At 48.1% G+C, this 16,706-nt stretch overlaps 2 protein-coding genes across 2 annotated transcripts in view; one reads left to right on the top strand and one right to left on the bottom strand.

The window, feature by feature from the left end:
* Positions 1 to 10,261: 10,261 nt before the first annotated feature.
* TMEM86A (transmembrane protein 86A) lies at positions 10,262 to 14,742 on the top strand. Its single transcript, XM_017525880.2, has 3 exons — positions 10,262 to 10,431; positions 12,533 to 12,797; positions 13,171 to 14,742. The coding sequence occupies exons 1-3, from the start codon at positions 10,411 to 10,413 to the stop codon at positions 13,605 to 13,607; spliced, it is 723 nt and encodes a 240-aa protein (XP_017381369.1). The 5' UTR covers positions 10,262 to 10,410; the 3' UTR covers positions 13,608 to 14,742.
* A 766-nt stretch (positions 14,743 to 15,508) lies between these two features.
* Positions 15,509 to 16,706, bottom strand: part of IGSF22 (immunoglobulin superfamily member 22) — a 21,458-nt gene continuing 20,260 nt past the window's right edge. Inside the window, exon 22 of the mRNA XM_017525881.2 lies at positions 15,509 to 16,145. Within this exon, the coding sequence (XP_017381370.1) occupies positions 16,075 to 16,145 (71 nt within the window). The 3' untranslated portion in view covers positions 15,509 to 16,074. The remainder of the gene's footprint in view (positions 16,146 to 16,706) is intronic.

A 16,706-nucleotide genomic window follows, 5' to 3' on the forward strand; every position in this document is an offset into this window, starting at 1 on the left:
AGACATTTGGTCTAAATTAGGCAGATCAGATATTAGTTTTCCTAAATTCTTTACGGTCATAAACTGCTTCTTTGACATTTGAAAATTGTTTGACTTACCTGCTTTGGAGCCATTAGAGTCTAGATAAGGCCTGGGGACATGTGGAATTAGCCACAATCTCTATGTGCTGGAAAGAGTCAGACCTTATCTGCTTCCCTGTCTAGTGTTCTAGGTTCCACACCTGGTACATAATTAAAATCACTGACCAGGGTTTTCACCAAATATAAAAGTTGCTAAGAGTTAACAGTGTAACATGTACTTGAGACTACTGGGAAAACAGTTTTACATGCAAGGTGTGTAAGGAAATTAGAATGCACTTTTGGTAAAAGATTATAAGAAGGCATGGGAATGTGGATTTTTTTTTTTTTTTTTGCCTAGTTTAGAAAATTAAAGGATTGTTTTAAGTTAGATAGGATAAAGCTGAATGTTTAAGTGAGTTATGGAAAGCTTGTGAAAGATTAATCTTGTAAAAGAAATTCTGTGTGTGAACATATTGGCTAAAGCTAAAGGGGCATCATTCAATTTTTACATAAACCGAACATTGGAATAAAAGCACAACAGGGTTTTCTTAGAGCACTGATCTGCTCTTTAACAGAAAATTAAGAGTTATAAAAAAGATTTATGAGAATCTTACCTTATGGTCAATCTGATTAAGATTGAATATTATTTGTCTATAAGGTTTTTTAAGAATTGGGCTTGGGCCTGGCGTAGTGGCTCATGCCTGTAATCCCAGCTCTTTGGGAGGCCAAGGTGAGGTCAGGAGTTCGAAACCAGTCTGGCCAACATGGTGAAACCCCCTCTCTTCTAAAATACAAAAATTAGCTCAGTGCGGTGGCACACGCCTGCAATCTCAGCTACTTGGGAGGCCAAGGTATGACGAGAATTGCTTGAGCCCAGGAGGCAGAGTTTTCAGTGAACTGAGATTGTGCCACTGCACTCCAGCCTGAGTGACAGAGAAAGACTTTGTCTCAATTTAAAAAAAAAAAGAAAAAAAATGAATTGGGTTTGACATTAATGGTACACTAATGCAAAGGTGAAGTTTGGCTATCTCTTGAAAAAGATTTTTGTGTAATAGTAAAAGATAATGAAAGATTTTTGTTTGCTTTTTGAATAAGTTACAGGAAAAAAAATGGGAGAGAAAAGAGACAGATTGTCTGGAAACCTAAGTTGTCCCTTTATCAATGAACAAAGATTTTTGCCTTTTTGAGTTATTGTTTTGGCTAAATAAATGACTTACGGTGACCTACGATTTGATTTTATATTATCAAGTGTTTCGAACCTTTGATATTTGACAAAGTTTCCAAAATCAAATGATAAATTATGTCTTTTTCTGACCTAATTAATCCTTTAGATATCAGGTCCCCTAAAGTCCAAAAATGACATATTTGGCTTATTTGGTATATTAAAATCATACAGGAAGCACTGTCAAATATGAAACGGTGTTTTGCTTTCTTTGGGCTGTATTTGTATAAATGTTATTGGTATGCATTCCAAAATTACAGGAAACTCCTATAATTCTGATATGACTTAGTGTATGTTATCAGTAACAATTATGATTGTTATGTTAAATTGTGTGCCACAAAGGTAAGCAAATTTCCTTGTCAGTTGTGTCTTTGTGACTGCCCTGAGACTTTTTTGTCATGCACAGATAATTGTTGTCTTTTTTTGATTCTCCTTAAAAGGTGGTTTATTAATTATCATTATCATTATTATTTTTTTTGAGACAAGGTCTTACTCTGTCACCCTGGCTGGAGTGCAGTGGTGTGATCTAAGGTCACGCGATTCTCCTGCCTCAGCCTCCCAAGTAGCTGGGACTACAGGCACAAGTCACTATACCTGGCTAATTTTTGGATTTTTAGTAGAGATGAGGTTTCACCACATTGGCCAGGGTGGTCTCAAACCCCTGACTTCAAGTGATCCACCCACCTCGGCCTCCCAAAGTGCTGACATTACAGGCGTGAACCACCATGCCGGGCCTAAAGAGTGGCTTATAATCAGCTATAGGACTATGACAGCTGCTCTTGAATGCAGGTCTGTGATAACTTTGGAAAATGTACTATTAAAATAGAGAGGAAGAAACTTCCAAGACCCTCTTGAAAAATTAATCTGTACATAAATATCAAGCAAAACAGGAATTAGTTGCACAGATTGAACTATAAAAGACCCAAAGAATCTTTTTATGACTTTTTGCTTAAAACATTTCTTATCCTTTCTGTTTTGTTTTTCAGAGTCAAGAAAACTTTTCTTTGGAGCTATTTACAGCTTTTAACAACTGAGTAAAGTATACTCCTGTGAGGAAAATTTGGAGCATATTTTTTTTCTCTCTACTTGATTGCTCTAGAATTTGAAAACCATTTGTGAGCATTCTTAACTTATGGCCACACAGTTACCTGCGTAAGTGTAATAAGAATCTCTTTTCTTTTATAACAGGACACAGTTGGAGACACCAGTCATTTTACCAAGGCTTTGACTGGAATGGCATGCTTTCTGATACAAGCAGACTCCTTTCAGGAATCAAACTTGACTTATAGAGCCAATAAAAGCCCCTTGGGAAAACTGGTCTCATACCTTGTATACATAGTCCCTGTAAAGGGTTCCTGACTTGTGGCAAGTAAAGAATGTCACTTTCTGACAGGCCCAGTAGCTCAAAGTTATCTTGGGACCTTAAAGGAGTGAAATTTATCCAACTCATGGAGGCATTTGGTGGTATAAACCCATGGCTCAAGGCTTTAAAAAGATTCCTTATGAAACAAATTTCCATCAAAGTCAATTAAAAAAAAAGAGCCTATGTGGCAAATAATTATTCTTGCTGTGCTTTATGCAAATAATCAGGCCAAGTATAATGAAACAAATTGGATCCATTATTATTTGTTTTTAATAAAAATGGGAAACTGGGGAGAGAAAAAATATGTTTCCACAATTATGGTACACCTGTTATTAAATTCTCATTTCATCAGTTGTTTTTGAGTTTTTTTCTGCAATTTAGACTGACCCTGCTTATTCCTGTGAACCAACCAGTGATTTCTGACTCCAGGCCAGAAGAGACAAGAGGGAGCCAGACGCCCGTAATCCTAGCACCTTGGGAGGCCAATGCAGGCAAATCATGAGGTCAGGAGTTCCAGATCAGTCTGGCCAACAAAGAGAAACCCCGTCTCTACGGAAAATACAAAAATTAGCCAGGAGTGGTTGCACGTACCTGTAGTCCCAGCTACTCGGGAGGCTGAGGCAGGAGAAGTGCTTGAAACTGGAGGTGGAATGGTGGAATTTGCAGTGAGCCGAGATTGTGCCATTGCATTCCAGCCTGAGACTCTGTCTCAAAAAAAATAAAATAAAAGCCAGGTAGTGGCCCATGCCTGTCATCCCAGCACTTTGGAAGGTGGAGGCGGGCTGATCACTTCAGGTCAGGAGTTTAAGACCAGCCTGGCCAACATGGTGAAACCCCATCTCTACTAAAAATACAAAAATTAGCTGGGTGTGGTGGTGCCTGTCTGCAATTCCAGCTACTTGGGAGGCTGAGGCAGGAGAATCACTTGAACCCGGGAGGCGGAGGTTTCAGTGAGCTGAGATTGTGCCACTGCACTCCAGCCTGGGCAACAGAGTGAGACTCTGTCTTAAAAAAAAAACAAATAACACACACACACAGAAAAAAAAGGAATAAAAAAGAAACAACAGGAATGGGTAATGTCAAAGTCTGGATCAGTATTCTAATTCTGGGCACTAAGTTAGTTCTGATTAGATTCAGCTAGCAACTTCATATCAGCTTGGTTCCAACAGTTGCTCAGTTCATGGAAAGCTTTCTTATTTAGTTTACTTGGGATAGTTTTACTTATTTTGCTTTACTATTGTGGAATATATTGCTGTTGTACTTTTTGTGTACGAATGCAGGATAAGCTTAGTCAACATTTTCTCTAACTGAATACTTATTAATCATCCAGATTTCACCTATTGTCGGAACTCAGAGTTATGAATGGCCCTCAGCATACCAATGCTTTCTGACTGAGCTCCTCTCTACCCTGGATACAAAAGACCTGAATAATAGGGAAGGACAATCATCACCCTTATTCAGCCTGAAGAAGTTGCAAAAGATGGATCTTTGTCCCTCTACAACCCTTAGAATTAAGGATCCTCTTGTACAAGGGAGGAAAGAAATATGTCAGATATTAGAACGAGAAGGATTCAGGCCGGGCACAGTGGCTTATGCTTATAATCCCAGCATTTTGGGAGGCCAAGGCAGGTGGATCACTTGAGGTCAGGAGTTTGAGAACAGTCTGGCCAGCATGGTGAAACCCCATCTCTACTAAAAATACAACAATTAGCCGGGTGTGGTGGCAGGCACTTGTAATCCCAGCTACTCAGGAGGCTGAGGTAGGAGAATTGCTTGAGCCCAGGAGGCAGGTGTTGCAGTGAGCTGAGTCACGCCACTGCACTCCAGCCTGGTTGACAAGAATGAGACTGTTCTCAAAACAAAACAAAACAAAAACCAAAACCAAAACCAAAAAAAACCCCACAAAAAACAAGAGCTACTCCATCTTGAATAGGGATGTGTAAAATAAGGCTGAGATCTACTGGGCTGCATTCCTAGGAGGTCAGACATTCTTAGTCACAAGACGGGATAGGAGGTTGACAGGACTGGTATCACAAGATACAGGTCACAAAGACCCTGCTGATAAAACCGGATGCAGTAAAGAAGAAAGCCAAAACTCACTGAAACCAAAATGGAGACAAAAGTGATTTCTGGTTGTTCTCACTGGTCATTACATGCTAATGTATTATAATTAAAAGACACTCCCACCAATGACCTGACAGTTTACAAATAAATGCCATAGCAGTGTCAGGAAGTTACCCTATATGATCTAAAAGGGTGAGGAACCCTTAGTTCTGGGAAGGGCCTGCCCCTTTCCCAGAAAACTCGTGAATAATTCCTCCCTTGTTTAGCATATAATCAATAAATAACTATGAGTATACTCAGTTGAGCAGCCCTTGCCACTGCTCTGCCTATGGAATAGCCATTCTTTTATTCCTTTTTTTTTTTGAGATGGAGTCTCACTCTCTCACCCAGGCTGGAGTGCAATGACATGGTCTCACTCAGCTCACTGCAAACTCTGCCTCCCAAGTACAAGTGATTCTCCTACCTCAGCCTCCTGAGTAACTGGGACTACAGGTGCGTGCCACCACATCTGGCTAATTTTTGTATTTTTAGTAGAGACAGGGTTTCACTATGTTGTCCAGGCTGGTCTCGAACTCCTGACCTTATGATCTGTCTGTGTTGGCCTCCAAAAATGCTGGGATTACAGGTGTGAGCCACTGCACCTGGCCCATTCTTTTATTCCTTTGCGTTCTTTTTTTTTTTTGGAGATGGAGTCGCACTCCGTTGCCCTGGCTGGAGTGCAGTGGCCTGATCTTAGCTCACTGCAATCTCTGCCTCCCAAGTTCAAGTGATTCTCCTGCCTCAACCTCCCAAGTAGATGGGACTAAAAGGCATGCACCACCAAGCCCAGCTAATGTTTTCTATTTTTAGTAGAGAAGTAGTTTCTCCATGTTGGCCAGGCTGGTTTCCAACTCCCAACCTCAAGGGATCTGCCCACCTTGGCCTCCCAAAGTACTGGGATTACAGGCATATAATCCCGTGCTTGACCTATTTCTTTACTTTCTTAATAAACTTGCTTTCACTTTACTCAATGGATTTGCTTAAAATTCTTTCTTCCATAAGGTCTATGAACCCTCTTTTGGGGTCTGGATTGGGATCCCTTTTCAGTAACAAGCAGGCAAAGCAAAGGAAAGAAGAGTAAGTATCTTGTGGGTAAGGAGCTATGCTGGATATGGTATATGCATCAACAAACTTCCTTTCACACCACCCTGGCCAGGTTTGCTATTTTATGGAAAAGGAAATTGATACTCAGAGAGGTTAAACAATTTGCCAAAGCCACATGGTAGATGAAGAGCCTTAAACCCACGTTTGTCTGGCTCCAAGCCCAGAGGCTAACCAGTTAGCCCAGAATGTCCTTAGGCAGGCACATATTATCTTAGGACAGCATCGATATTTAACCCTCACTGAGGGTCTGGAAGAGAAGTTCTGCTAAAATCTTTGTCCTTTTCTTAAGTGCCTCCAGGGGCAGACTCTGCATCATTGACCATGTGCAGGACTAGCCTCCCTGACACAAGTGGGTTCCAGCATGACAGAGGCCTTCTAGAATGGATGTAGCTAGAGGATGAGTGGCACTCGGAATCACCCTAGGATTCTAGGCTGCTGATTCCTATAAGCAGAAAGGGCAGGAGGGACCTGGAGGAATGCCCGGGCTGGGGTTCGGTGTGTGGAGACCTTGGGCCATGGGGCACACAGTCAGTAATGGTGATGGGTCATGGTCATTTACCTTCAAAGCTTCTGGACCACCACAATGGGGAAGCAGAACAAACACCTGCCACTTGTTCTAGGGGGAGGGAACCAAACCACAAAACCCACAGATCATCTGTGAACATATACTTCTCTGGGTCCTGCTAGTATACTTGAAATTAGGTATATCTGGGTGTGCCAGATACATTCTTGAAGAGAGCCTGAGTAGCCCACCCGCTCTGGGGGGAAGCAGCAGCAAGGCTGCTGTGAACTTTGGGTGAACTCCAGAGAAGTGAAACCATGATAGGGGAATGTGTATGTCTTGCAGAAAAGCAGACGGACCTAGAGAAAGATAACCAGCTTTCACTGACCTTGCTGCAAAATAGTTGTTAGCTGAAGTATGTTAACTGAAGTCTGAGAATTATAACCACCAGCTGTTCTGGGTAACTGCACCCTCCCTCTGCTATGTGCTTTGTGAACATATAAAATATGGTACTCTGAGACAGGTAGGGGCTGAAGAGACTGACATCCTCATCTCTTGGAACACCTGGCCCAGCTTTTTCTATGTCTGTCTTTGCGTTTTTCTTTATCCCCCATCGTTCCCTCTTAGGCCTTTGAACCCTTGTGCAGTGTGGGATGCAGCACGTGCCTGACATTCTCAGCATACCTGTTATCTGTGTGTTTGTCTTCTTCCTTCTTCTACTTTTTCGGCCATTATTTCAAATGTTTGTACCCAAGTGCTTGTTCTAGTCTTCTTCTCTACTCCCTACAAAAAGGAAGAAATGCCCATTTTCAGGCAGCCCTATCCCACTTTCTGCCTCCTGCAATACGCAATTCAAAATAAAAATACTGAATAGTAAATAAAAAATCATTTTTGAAACAACAAATCTCACCCATGTGAATGAGGTCAAGATAAGCTCTTTCTCTTTGAGGCGAGGGTGGTGCCTCTGCTTTGTGGGCGCCTATATCAGTTAGGGTGCTGGCGCACTCAATTTAACTGAAGAGAATTTAATGACTATTTGCAGAGATGAAACTAGCCATGGGTAAGGAGGCACCTAAAGACTAGCAACAGTGCTGGGTGCAGTGGCTCATGCCTGCAATCCCAGCACTTTGGGAGGCCAAGGTGGGTGGATCATCTGAGGTCAGGAGTTCAAGACCAGCCTGACCAACATAGTGAAACCCGTCTCTACTAAAAATACAAAATTAGCTGGGTGTGATGGCACATGCCTCTAATCCCAGCTACTAGGGAAGCTGAGGCAGGAGAATCGCTTGAACCCAGGAGGTTGCAGTGAGCATAGATTGTGCCACTGCACTCCAGCGTTGGTGACAGAGTGAGACCCTGTCTCAGAAAAAAAAAAAAAAAAAAGACTAGCAACAGCAGGAAATTGTTGCCACCCTTGGCCTGAAGGTATAGGGAGGGTGCCTGGAGCTGTAGCCATGGAGGAGCATGGCCACAGCCAGAATCTCAGCCTGGTCCAGCGGGCCTCATCCATGCTCACCTCTCCTGCCTCTGACTCACCGGCCTAACTCAACCAGAAGCCAGAGCCTGGTGATCCCTGCAGATACAGTCCATAGAGCTCAGGCTCCCAGGACAGGGTAGAGAAGAGCCAAGAATGAATCTAGGTGGTGGGAGGCCAAACGGAGAGAAACCAGCATGGAGGGGAGATGCCTCTGCTTTGTGTGCAACGTGTATATGATTAGTTTGCCTCCCAGGTAATCAAGCACTGAGTTGAAACCTGTAGATGGGAGTTCTAAATCTCATGTTTTGTATAGTTAGGTATTTGTGTGTGCAAGCTTCTTAAAATTGGTGCCACTAATTAGTAAGTTTTGGTTGGGTCAAGGGCATCTATGTTTTTAAAGGCTTTTCAAGTAATTTTGATAGGTACCACTTGTTGAGAACCACTGATACAGTCCACCTTCTCATTTTTATAGACAGGCAAACTAAGGTCTAGAGAAATGAAAAATGCCCTGACTTGGCAACTTTCTGTTTGAGAATATCCCTTAGGTGATGTTAGAGGTTTTGGCTGGAAAATTGGAATGTTTGCACGTTTTGCTAGCCCATTTCCTCCATTTTATTCATGAGGAAATGGAAACTCCAAAGATGGAATGATGTGCTCAATCCATCCACAACCATAGTAGTGAGTCACGGAGCAGGAGCGCTAGGACTAAGTATGGCATTTCTATCTCAGATCAGTGTTCTCTCTAGGAAGCACACTTTGTAGGAGTGTGTGAGTGTGTGTGTGTGTGTGTGTGTGAGTGACAAAGCCCTGGGGCAGCAGTTCTAGTCCTTCATTCTGGTAAGGTGGTCTCCCTGAAGTCCCTAACTGGAAAGAAGGTGGAGTAGGCAGAGGTCAGTGACCCTTAGAAGTTTATGCCCAAGGGGACTGGAGGGGATGGGGGAAGATCTAGGTGATCCCTGTTCCAAGCCTTGACTCTCACTCTTGTTGCACTGGGCTCTGAATCTCTGGTTGCCAATTCTCTCACCAGAAGAGGACTATCACCCCTCTGAGTGGGTGTCGGGTCAACAGCACAGACTTTAGGGAAAACTGAGTAGGACTCAGAAGAAAAAGGAAGAGACCCATTGTGAGAGGGGCTCATAGACTTCAGCCCACAGGTCTCTGCCCAAACAGCACAAGGCTCAGGACCAGCACAAGGGCCTGTGCCACCATGCCAGGATGTCTGAAACTCCTTTATGGCTGCTAATTAGGGCTGGTCACCCCCTCCCTACCAATTCCCAAAGCCTGACACACAGCTACTGCCCTTCGGCAGCAGATCACAGACCACTCGCCCATCCTTTGCGATATAGCTGAAATCTCCATCTCCAGGACCGCTAAATTTCCTAAAACCAGCAGCATTTCTTCTTTCTCATCCTACACATGTCAGAGTTGGGTGGAACCTTAGAAATCATGTGCTCATCTTCTAAGTGAGGAAATCAAGACCAGAGAGGGGAAGTGATTCACCCAACCTAACAGCATGGAAGTGACAAAACTGGGACTAGATTTCAGTCCATCTGGCCACTTACCTGTCCATCCATGTAATTCCAATGTTTCTGAACATGCATGGCTCTGAATGAGCTTGTGTTCCTTTAGTCTATGTAAAATCAACACTAAATCCACTTGGGAGGTATTTTTAGCTCATGCTCCTTTGGGTCCTTGAGTTTGCTCAGGTCTGCCTGTCTTTCTTGATGGTCTCTTGTATGTGTGGCACTTGTCTCTGAGGTGTAAGAGGTGTATGCCTATGGGCAATTATCTGTGTTTGTTTCTGTACTAGGATCATGGGTCAATGAGCTGCTGCTCGCCTGTATATGTCTCTATTCTTATGTGGAGGATATGTGTCAATTTGTGGTTGTTGGTTTTGCATCTGTGTACTTGTTGAGTGCTTAAGAGTAATTGTGATTCTGTATGTGTGAGTATATATGCTACGATTATGGGTCTATGGCAGCTGCATAGACCCATTGCTGATTTTCAAGTTGAAGGTTGTGCGTTTGCTGATCATTTGGATGTGTGTTGGTACACAGTGAAGATTGTGGGTCCAATTGCAATTGTATTGGGGTGGACTGCATGTTTAAAGGCTTAAGGGAATCTGTCTGCCTTTTGCTCCTGGGTTATGAGAAAATGTCTGTGGCTATGCGTCCAGGACATCAATGTGTTTGTCTCTGAGCCAAGCTCAGTCCTCACCCAGGCACCGGGGTCACGGTCACGTTCATGTTCCGTGGACGCCTCGGCACGGCCTCCCGAGGGGGGCGGGGCGTGGGGGCCCCCGCCTCTTGACCCCTGGGAGATGCCTCATTTCTCCAAGCTGCAGCCAGGGGCCTGGCCGGCGCCGCCAGCCGGGCCCCGCCCCCCCGGCCCCCGCCCGCTCATTGGCCGTGGCTGCGGTGACGTCATTGGGCTCGCTGACAGAACCCGGGCGCCCGGCGCTCTGGAGATATTGTCCGTCCCTCCCGGCTTTGTAGAGTCGTCGCCGGCTCACCTGGCCGCAGGCGCGTCTTGGCAGCTGCAGCCCGGAGCGGGGTGCCAGCCGCCGCCTCCGCCGCCGCCATGGTGTCCCCGGTCACTGTGGTGAGTGAGCGAGGAAGTGAGCCAGTTTCCGGCGCGGCCGGAGCCCACCGGCCTGGCCACCGGGCTTCGGCAGGCCGAGCTGCTGGGGGCCGAGGCGGGGCGGGGGTCCCGCGGCTGCCGGCGTCCCCAGGCGGGAGGCGGGCGCTGTCATGGCCCCCTGCCCCTCAGACCCGCGGCGCCCCTCCTCGCGCGCCCCCAGCCCGCCCGCGTGAGGGAGGAAAACAGTGGCCACGTGACTCGGAAGCGTGACTTTGTTGATCTCCGCGTATTTGGCGCGGGTCCGCGGGGTCCGGGCCCGGGAGAGGGAGGGGACCGCTGCAGTCCTCCGGGTTCTGCGTAGGCGGACCACAGAGAGGCGTGGGAGAGGGTGGGGGGAGGCTGGTAGGGTGACAAGGACCTTCTGGGAATGCTGTCCTAAGTTTGTTTCCTGACCCACCTCATTTCATAAACAAGTCGGTGGACGCCCCCGAGTCTAAGGAGCGCTGATAAAGCGCTGGGTGAAGAGGAGGCATTTTCCATGACACCCTCTCCTTTTCAGACTTTCTCAACTTGAACCTTTTGTTTCGTCTCCCCATCCTCCTTATTCTACTGCTGGGTTCTCTGTATCTGTCAGGGTCTCCCCAGCTACTGTCGGCATCTCTTTCTAGAAAATATGGGGCTGGGGGAGGGCACGGAGTGGAGGTTGATGCTTCCAAGGGCTGGCAGGTGGTTGCTGGGCATTGTGGGTCTGGGCATCCCCTCCAGCCTCCTCCTCTGACCATGCCCCTACCCTGACCAGCCTTAATTTCCATGGGAAGTGGAAGTCATCTCTTCTTCCTGCTTTTACCTCTGGCAGAACAAGGAAAGGCTTGGACCCTGAACCCACCCATCTTCCTCTTCCCAATCCTCATCACACTCTGATCAGTCCTTGTGTACCTGGTGGTCTGGGAGTCCCAGTGTTTCCTGAGTCCTGTGCTGGACAGCTCACCTAGCGACAGACACAATCACTTTGGGCAGAATGTGGGTGTACAAAAAACCCCAGCTGTTCCATATCACTCTCAGGGAATCTGTTAGCAGCCCAAGGAAAGGAGCTTCAAGGATCACAGATTCAGAACATCGCAGCAGCCCCCTCCCCCAGCTTGGACTCCGCCTGTAGTGGCCTTGGGTACAACCTTTCTTTAGCTGCCCTCTGCTAATCCAGCTGAGACCAAGTCAGCTGCTCTAACTTCCCCCTCTCAGTTCCCCGTCTCCCAGCCTGTCTGCTGGCTCCAGATCAGAAGCTGGGAAGAGAACCCCTCCCCGCTTCCTGCCTGTTTCTGGTGTGCCTTGAGTTACTCTTCTTCTCTGGGAAGTCAGGCTGACACACACCCCCAATCCTTGAAATCTTTGGTGTTTGAAGGACAGTTTTCTTGCTCCCAACTCATGGGTCCATTTGTCTTGCCAGCATCCCTAACATAGCTCTCCTTGCCCTTGATGCCACCTTTAGTCTGGGGCAGGTTGAGTGGAGGCTGAGGAAGAGATTGGTTGAGGAGAGAGGCTGTGGAGGCTGAGGTGGTTGGCACTGCCTGCCCTCCCACATTCCTTGCACACACCTGGTGTTGCCAGGGCCCTAAGGCTGTGCCCTGGCCTCATGCTGAGGATCACGAGTTGGCCAGTCGGGTGTCTCTGTGGTTTCCCACTGACTTCACTCCATTCCAGACAGCTGGGGGCTGTTGCTGGCACAGAGAGGGGCTGAAGGGGCCTTGAGGAGGGAGAAGGAGGGGGCAGGGAGGGAGAAACACACTAGGCTGCAGAAGGGGACATTATTCCAAAGTCTGTTTGCTGCCTAGTGAGTGACTACTCCAGCCCAGTCTCAGGGCCAAGAGTAGAGGCAGATGGCAACAACAGTGGAGCCCTTTCCCCTCCTAATATACTGAGCCTCAGGGCAGTGATGGGTTTGGCCACACCCTGCTGGCTGGTAGGAGCAGGCCAGGCTGGGTTTCTCTGTGTCAGTCTTCCCAGGTTGGGGGTGGAAGTGAGGTGGGGGTGTGGGTGGGAGTATCTCTGGGGTGGATACCTAGGCTGAGGGTACTGGCTGTAAGTCCCCAAGTTCTGAGTGCTGCCGCTGTCCTGTGTCCTCCAGGTGAAGAGTGAAGGACCCAAACTGGTGCCGTTCTTCAAGGCTACCTGCGTGTATTTTGTGCTCTGGCTGCCCTCATCTAGCCCATCGTGGGTCAGCGCCCTCATCAAGTGCCTGCCCATCTTCTGCCTCTGGCTCTTTCTTCTGGCCCATGGCCTGGGATTCCTGCTGACCCACCCCAGTGCCGCCCGCATCTTTGTGGGGCTTGTCTTCTCTGCTATAGGTGATGCCTTCCTCATCTGGCAGGACCAAGGATACTTCGTGCATGGTCAGTGGCCATCATAGTGGCCTGGGAGGAGTCCTGGGGCTGGGGGATAGAGGGTCCTGGGCTGTGGGCAAAGATTTGGAAGAGGGAGTTTTTGAACCAGAGTATGGGGAACCTGAGGGTTTCTAAGGCCAGGGACTGTGAGGGTCCCTGTTAGCGGATGACCTCTACAGGGTATCTAGTGATGAGTTCCAGAGTCCTTCAGGGGACTGGGGTGGTGGTCTTTAACTTTAGACCTTCCTATCTCTGTTATCCCAAAGCAAAGATGCTGGGTTATCCCAAACACTCCACTTCCCTATCTCCATACCCACTCTCACCCCATTACTCATTCTTCATCAAGCTTGCCCTCAGCTGCCTTTGCCCCTCTTACCCCCAGGTCTGCTGATGTTTGCTGTGACCCACATGTTGTACGCCTCAGCCTTTGGCATGCGGCCACTGGCTCTTCGGACAGGTCTGGTGATGGCAGTGCTGTCGGGCCTGTGCTATGCCCTCCTCTACCCGTGCCTCTCAGGTGCCTTCACCTACCTGGTGGGGGTCTATGTGGCCCTTATCGGCTTCATGGGCTGGCGAGCTATAGCAGGGCTGCGGCTGGCCGGGGCAGACTGGCGCTGGACTGAGCTGGCAGCTGGCAGTGGTGCACTGTTCTTTATCATCTCAGACATGACCATCGCCCTCAACAAATTCTGTTTTCCTGTGCCCTACTCTCGGGCAGTCATCATGTCCACCTACTATGCGGCCCAGATGCTCATCGCTTTGTCAGCTGTCGAAAGCCGGGAGCCTGTGGAAGACTATAGACTGAGCAAGGCCAACTGAGGTGCCAGGGTCTGGTCACCCCTCTCTTCTCCTGGGGCTGGGTCCCAGATCCTGGGCACCTACAGGAGCTGGATCAGGATGGCTGCAGTGCCAGCCTGGGGCAGCAGGTACTGCCTGGGGAGTTTGCAATTTTTGGAGTGGGGAAGCTGGAAAAGGATCTCCCTAGCAGACCTTGTGGTCCAGGACAATGCTGAGAGCTAAAAGAGCCAGCCAAACCCCTGACTGGAGCCAGAAGTAGACCTCTCCCCACCTCTACACTATCAGGACTTTAAAAAGCCCGCCTGGAAGGTGATGGTGCTCAGCTTCTTGACAACCCCCTTCCCCTACTAGGCGGAAGAGTCTGACGCCATGTGTTATGCCTAGGACCAATGGCAGTGCTGGGTTCACCCACTCCTCCACTTTCTCATCTGCACAGAGTTGAGGTAAATGGGAGAATCTGTACTGAGAAGACTCAGACCCAGGAGCCCCTTTCTCAGGCCCCTAGTTGGGGAGACTGAATGAGAGTGGAGCCTCCCTTTCTTTTCCCTCTTCTATCCTTGTTACTTGAACAATCTCTATCTCCAAGTGGTGGGTGGGGATGTGAAGACGTGTGGGTCCAGGCTAGGCAGGAGAGAGAACTTTGGTCTCAGAGCTTAGGGTCTCAAGAATTCAAGTGGCCCCATCTCTCTCTCAGGCAAGCCCAAAACTCAGGTCCCATACACCACCCTTAGATCCTATCCCTAAGGCTAGGGTGAACCATGCCAAAGGAAGGGGCCAGCCTCTGTGTGTGTGTGTGTGTGTGTGTGTGTGTGTGTGTGTGTGTAGTCTGTCTCCCAGCCTGCCCTTGTCTTTATCTACCATATGTCTCTGTCCTGCTGTCTGTCAAATGTCTCACAGAGAGAGGGCCTCAGGGAGCTGCTGAGGGGTGCTGAGCCTGGCTCAGGGAGCTGGGACCCCTCCCTTCCAACACACACACAATGCTTTCCTCCTTGCCTCTCCTACGCTAGGAGCAAGAGCAGGGGGCTCCGATGACACTCCGGGGTTTTAAGACCCAAGGCACATTCAATGCAAGGGGAGCAAGGGTGGGACAACTCCATCTTCTGCTGCCCATGTGAAAAAAAATAAAAATCAAGAGCCATTTGCTGCCCTGCTTGTCTGCCTGTGTGGCACGTGCCTATCTTGGAGAGGGTGTGGGTACATGGTGCCAGGGTCTCTGGCTCTCCTCACAGCCTAGTCACAGTCCTGGGCAGTGCATCTTGGTGCCAGGCTGGCTCCCTGGCTCTGGTGACGCTGTGCTGGTTGGAGTGTGTCTCACTTCCCTGGTGTGGGTGAGGATGTGGTTTAGGAGGATGGGGATGGGTAGTATTTGCCACTGTCCAAATTTGGCCTTGATGTACTCCCCTGTGCACAGGTGCCCAGCACCCTTGGTAATCTTTAGTTACCCTATGTCCTCTATTGCTGCCCACCTCCTTCCCTCCCCACCTGAGACCTGCTGCCTGCTCCAAAATGATCCAGATTCCCTTCAAGCATCTCCCTCATCTTGGACTCTGGGCTTAGTTGAACAGCTGGAAGCAATGGGATTAGATTGGCTGATTCATTCATTAGATGTAAAGCCCTGGCAGCATAATGCGTCACCCTACTGCAGGAGCATTTGCAACTTAACAGGCAATGCTCTAACCCAGAAGTAGAAAGGGAAGCCTTGGGTGGTGGTGGATATGCCATTAGTAGAGGTGTTGCACATTTGTGGGGATGTGATTTAGGAGACTCAAGTCTCATATGGGTGGTTGGATGAATCAGTGATTCCAAATTAGTTTTTACAGAGATTCCTGGTGAGGGAGTAGCAAATGAATGGGGGAAGGCAGGCTCAAGACCTCCTATCCTTATTTCAAGTCTCGTAGCTTCTTAGGTTGTAGGTTTGTTTGTTTGTTTTGTTTTTGGAAGGATTCCACTGAAAAATGTAAGCTTGAAACTTAGTAAGCTGGATGATCAATCCCTTCTAGTTCTGAACCCTGGACACTAAAGAGGCAAGATCTTGATCTTTTAAAAATTCTGAACTCTGAACACAAACCTACCTAGTGTGAATAAATGGGAGGGAGCAGGATGGAGAGAAGGATGAAGTCAGCAGGACTTGCCCCCAAGCTGAGGGGAGAAGGAAGGTGCCGTGTGGATGTGGAGGAGCGGAAGGGAAGTCCAGGCCCAGCCACAAGGGGGCTGATTAGTGCCCCGTGGGTGGGTTCGGACCAGGTTTTCAGGGGTCCAGGTCTGGGATTCCCTATCATGCAATCACATCCATCCCCCTTGGTCCCTGCTGTATACCACCCTGAGGAACAGGAAAGGTGAGTTTAGTTTATTGTCCCATCCCTTCACTGAATGTTTACACTGACAAGCACCAGACAGCAAACTGGGCTTCCTACACTGGTCGATGCAGAGGACAGGCCAAGAAGCTCCACATCATAATGGTCTCCTGATGCCTGGGCTGGGCTGGAGCTCACATAAGGTGCTTTGATTTCTTCTGCAGACTCTCAGTGATGGATGCTACAATTGACTTATCATCTTTGTCTGAAAGAGCAAAGCAAGTATTTGTTATATTAATGATGCTGGGGCTGAGGGAAATTCCAAACTGCTGGTCTTCCTTTCCAGGAAACTAGGAGCTGGACCCTGGGACCCTTAATTCTGGGTTGGCAGGGTGTAAAGGGGCAAGAGCTGCCATTTATCTAGCACTTAATATTTGCCAGACATTGTGCCAGGCAGTTCTGTACTCTCATTTAAGCCTCACAGTCCCATTTAGACCTCACAGCCTGAGAAAACAGGCTCAATGAGGTAGCTTGCCAAAGTCACACTGCTGGTCAGTGGTAGAACCAGGGCACTGGGCCCACATGCTGTGCTTACAACCAGAGTTGAGTTGTCAGGGATCTCTTTAGCTATGGAATGAAAGCTGGACATTGCCCATAGTGCCTTCCCTGGCCTAGTTCTGTTACACAGCTTGGCAGCCTCTCTAGAGATATCATGGTCTCTCCTGGTCAACATGGTGAAACCCCATCTCTACTAAAAATACAAAAAATTAGCTGGGCATGGTGGCACGTGCCTGTAATCTCAGCTACTCAGGAGGCTGAGGCAGGA

The sequence above is a fragment of the Cebus imitator genome, unplaced genomic scaffold (genome assembly GCF_001604975.1).
Source record: "Cebus imitator isolate Cc_AM_T3 unplaced genomic scaffold, Cebus_imitator-1.0 Scaffold39, whole genome shotgun sequence".
NCBI lineage: Eukaryota > Metazoa > Chordata > Mammalia > Primates > Cebidae > Cebus > Cebus imitator.